This window comes from Rutidosis leptorrhynchoides, unplaced genomic scaffold (assembly GCF_046630445.1).
Source record: "Rutidosis leptorrhynchoides isolate AG116_Rl617_1_P2 unplaced genomic scaffold, CSIRO_AGI_Rlap_v1 contig168, whole genome shotgun sequence".
Taxonomy (NCBI): Eukaryota; Viridiplantae; Streptophyta; class Magnoliopsida; order Asterales; family Asteraceae; genus Rutidosis; species Rutidosis leptorrhynchoides.
The window spans coordinates 84,733-90,877 of record NW_027266417.1 but is presented as its reverse complement, the minus strand read 5'-3'; the positions used below and the strand labels follow the sequence as shown (position 1 = coordinate 90,877).

Here is a 6,145-nt window from a genome sequence, read left to right as displayed (position 1 = left end):
ACATCATTTTATCTGAATTTTTAATAAACGATTTAAAATACTGATTTTTTGTTAATGCTAAATCGTTAAAATACTAAATAATTAAAATGAAATCCTCACCATAGCTGCAAGAGGAGAGCAGTACATGATAATAGTAAAGCCAGCACAGACGACCCCCAACACGTCAAGTCTTATCTCTCCTTTCATCGCCAATTGAGTTACCAAAACAACTGCTGCCAGAAATCCCAAGTTCAATGCCCCAAATATAAGTCCCGTTTTATTCTACATATAAATGATCAAACCAAATTTTAAATAAGATTGAGGGTTTAATGAATTAAAGCTTTAATTACCACTAAATTAAATGTAATTAGCTAGTTTACCCTCATCATAGTTGGTGCGTAAATGAGGAACAACAAGACGAAGGTAACTTCTATAAGGATGCCAATGCCACTGATTGTGGCGAGAAGATACTCTCCGGGTTTTATGATTCCATAGTAAAGCCATAAGGAACAATTCAACAATGTGCAAACATAAGGGACACACTCAAAATCCTCCGTCGATTTGTTCTTTACTATTCTCCAAAATGTTGGACTGAAAAAATATAAAATAAATAATTAATTAACTACTCAATTTACAATGACAAACCCAAATTAATGATATAGAAGATGAATTTTAGGAGCATACGCAGGAGAAAGAAATAACAAGATAGAGATGATATTTCCTGCAAAATTAGAATAAAGAAGTTGAGGAAAATTGTATTTAGAATGGATTGATTAATATTAATTGTTGATAATTAAAACGCAATCAATAGTATTATGTAAACAAAAGCGAGGTATCATCAAAAAAAAAAAAAAAACAAAAGCGATAAAAAACAATCAATAGTATTTCCTGCTTCTTACCAATGATGCCAATAAAAAAGGTCAAGCCTTCCATTGTTATGAGAACTATAATGCTGGAAGGAAAAAAACTGATGAGAGAGAGAAGAGAAGAGAGGATTCAGATCTATCTTCTTCCAAATATCGCTATCTTATTAAATGATCTAATATATATATATATTGATATAAAATTATTGCGAAGATATTTTTTCTTCTTCCTATTACTTTTGTCTTAGAAAAATAAATTGGCTTTTTTGATGAGCAATAACGAATTTTCAGGTTTGACTGCAACTTTAGCGATAAGACCATCAACAACGATACAATTTACACCTACTTTGCATACTCTCTTAACTTCAATAAATAAATAAATAAATAGATACTTTCTCTTCGACTGCATATTCATTTTATTCGCCACTCATTTTTTTTCACTCTATCATTCAATTCATTCTCCTATTTTATTTATTTATTTATATATTTTTTAATTTTTTTATGAACTATAAAGAACTATCATTACATAACTCAAACCGAGGTCCATGCGGATTTGGTAATCGCCCACACCATTAAATTTTAGATTGGTATGGAGTAAGACGATTATTATCTCGGGATTAAAAATAACAATGCAAGTAGAGAAATGAAGAGATAGAGTTTTGATCGAACTAACAACACTCTTAGTAGTTAAAAAACAAGAAGATTTGTGACTGTAAACCATTAGTGCGATGGATTCAAAAGGAACTCTAGTGCAACAAGCCGATCGAGCTAGGAAAATTCTCATAACTTGAACTCAAATTGATCAACAAGTTAAATAAAAAGTTTGACAATTTCAAAAATCTTACAATTTAATAAATAATTCACAATAATAAAATAACAAAACTCATAATTTTTTTGTTAAAGTCAATCCTGAATTTTTATTCATGAAAAAATACATATTTATAAGAGACCAGAAAAAAATTTAGAAAGCCACGAGAAATTCGACTAAACAAAAGCAATGAACCCTAAGAAACATTTACATAAAAAGTAAATGCAAATACATAAATACATCATGTATATATATATGTGCATGATGCATTTATAAGAATACATGAAAGAGAAATCCGTATACATTTTAAAAATCCTAAATACATGACTTCTAAAATTAAAATGTATGCCTTAAAGAAAACAAATGCATCGCCGGAATAATAAAAGCATGTGAAAGCAAAATAAAACTTAAATGAGAACAATCAACTTGGAAGGAGCATGTATACGTATTAAATGTTAATCATGAATATGGACAAACATGAACAAACATTAATAGTCGAGACATGAAATTTCTAAGGGGCGATCTAACAATCAAGGAGGATCATGAATATAGGAGCCACGAATTTGAGTCTCTCTACGCTGCCATGGAGATGTATTTAAGATGTCTTGAATGTTCTCAAGCATAATCATGATCACGATTCGGTTCGATCAGGTTCTCGATTATGAAATTTGTGGAACCAAACCGGAACCGTAAATTTTATGGAACTGATGGTTTCGGTTTGGTTCCTTATAATTTTTTAAAATATAAGAATCCGAAAGAAACCGTCAAATTCTGGTTTCAATTCGATTTTGGAACCAAAACCGCGTTGACCGGTTCAATTTCGATTCTGAATCGAAACCGAACATGGCCATGTCTACTCGGACAACCTCTTTAGTATTGATGATGTCTTGGTCTTGAAATTTGCATATAACGACTGTACTATAATCAAGAAGCAAAAACACCAAAAGATACTTGTCAACCAGAAGATACTTGATGTATGACCATATTTGTGCAAACGAGTAGGTGAAAACATTGAGTGATTTCTAGATAGCGGATACAACATGCACATGACTAGTGAAAAATTCATATTTGAAGAAACACTGGAAAACAATGACGGAAGAATTATGTATGGCAATGAAAAAAAAATGTGTAATCATAGGATGCAGTAGTCTTGAAATCCATTCCACTGTAACAATAAATTTAATTTAATTTGTAAAAAATTTACAAAAAATATATTAAGTATTAGTTGTATTTGACCAACATCATTGTACAATCAAAAATTAAAATAACAACATCATAATAATTGGAGAAAAAACAAACAGAGATAAATATCTTTATACGTAAAGGAGAGACATACCAAACAATTATCTCACATGCATGACAAGGTGGATAGTTTTATATAAAAACACGTCAAGATTTTCCCATAATACCTTAAAGGAAGGAAAAAATATAATGGGTTTTTCGGTCATTTCGCACATCTACGCGTCAGACCTTTTTATTGAACTGTGTGATCAGTGTTTCTACGCTTATTTTCAGTAGATAAGACAGACATAGACATAGACATATACTGACTTTACAATCTTACCCTTACTTCAATTTTTCAAAACACTTTATAGTTTACACCCCTTCTACAAAGCCGATTGCCAATCTCCTGTTTTATTTTTATTTTTTAAAAGTAAAATAATAAAACCCTCTCTATCTCATCGTCTTCCTCTTCATTCTTCTTCTTCCCCTCCTTATACAGTCAAATCTCCTTTTATATTTAATAATGAAAGTTAAATAAAAAAAGCTTCTGATCTCTTTTGTCGTCCTCTTCCTTGTCGGCGCGACTCCGACCACTTCAAGCCGCCATCTTCTTCCACCAACAGCTCTAATCAGACCACTTTACGTCATCACCTTCCTAATTCGCACCGCCCCGCTGATTTCAATTTTGGGGTTTTAGTCGCAGATCTATTCCATTGCCAAAAACCCTAATTTCAATTTTGAATCTGATGATGATAACTACCACAAAAGTTGATCACTGAACAAGGGCGAGAAGATGAGTTTAATCATTTAATGTGGAAAGAAGATTGATGGCTTGGATAGAAACAACTTGATGAGTTTAATTAGTTTCGGAGCCCTGTACTCAACAATCCTTTCTTTAGACTTGCTATGTATTACGATTTACGAGAGAGAAACAATTAATAGCTTAAGCTTTTTTCATTAAATTAATCATTATTTCTGTACAGTATTCATAATGGATATAAAAGACGAATCCTTTACGAAGAAACTAACAATGAGATAAACTATATAGAATTGAGAGAATTTCTATGGGCTTTTTATCTGCATTTATTAAAACGCAGTGTATTTGTTTTTTATGTACAAATTACAGCCTCATTACTATGGAATGGGTGAAACCATAAAATTATCTTACCTAAATTTTCGATAAGAAAGATAACTATAATTTTTTTTTAATTTTTTTTTCTGAGAATAACTATAATAAACTGTATATTTTAAAAAAGTTTTATAAATCTAAAGGTCAAGTTTCGTAAAAGAACATTGTCATTTTCCATTTCCTTGATCAAATTATGTGAAGTTATTATGTGAAGTTACAATTAAGGCCATAATTTCACTTTCCAAGCTTATTAAGCTCACAATTAATAGGATGATTGCTAATTAAGCTTTTCTTCTTCTTGGAAGTTCGAAGGTACATTTTTATGAGTAATGTTGGTCATGATCAATGAATTGTTTCCTCTTTATAAGTTGGTAGTTATGAATTGAATTATATGGCTAATTATGAATTGAACTCTATGGCTAACTGAAGGAAAGAAAATAGATTAAAAAAAGAAATCCAAGGAATCACAAGAATGCACATTTCATCTATTTATTCCACATCTTATTTTATTATTCAATTGTAAGCTAGATTATTATATTGATATCCTCACTTTATTGTTTCATTCATCAATTCCATCAAAATAAACAACCGCATGTTAAAATAAAATGAGGTATAAAAATTAAATCGAAATTGTAAACGTCGTCTATCACTAACACGTACGTTGACCCGAAAATATTACAACAATACCCACTTGCTCGCGCGAAGCGTGAACACATGCCACTAGTATAAATAAATTCAAAGATATGACTCAAAACTTGCAAGTGCATACATGGCAATCACTGAAGAGGACAAATCAAAGTGGCGAAGCCAGAATTTAAATGTCGGGATGCCAAGTATAATATATCGGTCGCAGATCGAGCGCGTATAATATATATTTAAATTAATCTAGATATAATAATAAATATGATACAAAATATACTTTTTTTAATGGATAAAATATTTTTAAATATGTAAAATGTTCAATATTTATGTCACACCGCGAAATTTTTTTATCAACATCATTGGGGGCTAAAATATTTTTTATTAATATAATGCTTGAGTCTAACATTTAAGAGAAGAAAAGAGAATAAACTATTTTTTTTATGTCAAATATTACATATAAAAATTTGCAGCTATTTTGAAACGAAAATAATATATAAAAAATGAGAGGATGAAATTTAACTATAATTCGATATTATGCTTGAATCTAATATTTAAGAGAAGAAAAAAATAAAATAAAGGGAGGCTAAAATAATTACAGAGTATACACAAAAAAAATAGGAGCTTTGAAACCATGTCCAGATGGACATATGCTAAGCCAAAATGCATTAAACTTCACGCACTACCAGTTGAGCTAGAACGACTTAATTTAACTATGTTGCACAAATATGTATATATAGGCATAATATATATATATCTAAAAATTACTAAGCCTAAATTTTTTTTTTTCGGACAGAGTTGCCATTACACGCCTTGACCTCTTGTCTCCGCCACTGACAAACCATGTAGTTCCTCATCCATTGATAACTTAAAATTCCTCAAAAAATTTCAAGAAAAAAATCAAAATTTGAGAGAGGATTTAGATGTTGCGTATGAATAAATAAATCGAAGAGGAGAAGAGAAGAGAAGAGATATTAATTTTAATAGACAAATTACTTAGATGTGTATCGGTCACAGCATAGCTCTCTGTGCATTTTAAGGTTTTTGGCTCTCAATGGTCTCAAATATGTTTTGCGCTCATTTATTTGTTGTTGGGCCTTATTTTGCATTATTGGATTTTTATTTGTAGTTTTTATTGCAGTCTTGATTTATGAGCATTTCGTGTCGTGTATGATTTTAGCTATTTTATCGATGAAAGTCGTATTGGTCTAGGTCTATCGTCCGAGATAGTGCAACATAGACTTTAGCTAATTTCATTTTTCGATTTACTTCGCTCCTAAATTAGGGATATATATTTACCTAGTTGCTAACGCTTATTTGTTATTTGATTGTCGTCTGTGACAATATCAACTTATGGGTAGATATAGTTTGCAACAATTTTTAGGTCGTTGAGGATAGCCATGGTTTTTTGTCTTCATTTTGAGGGCCGGGGGTGGGGGTTTAGTCCTTGATTTTTGTATGTTCATTGTCCTTTTTTCAACTATTGTTAGGGTCCCCCTATCG

The 6,145-nt window shown here is 30.8% G+C and overlaps 1 protein-coding gene across 1 annotated transcript; it reads right to left on the bottom strand.

The window, feature by feature from the left end:
• Positions 1-99: 99 nt before the first annotated feature.
• Positions 100-912, bottom strand: LOC139881518 (bidirectional sugar transporter SWEET17-like; the record flags this gene model as incomplete). Its single annotated transcript, XM_071865977.1, has 4 exons — positions 879-912; positions 664-700; positions 360-570; positions 100-261 (listed from the first exon to the last, which is right to left on the bottom strand). Coding segments are annotated over exons 1-4 (444 nt in total), but the record flags the coding sequence as incomplete, so codon positions are not given.
• Between the last annotated feature and the right edge of the window lie 5,233 nt (positions 913-6,145).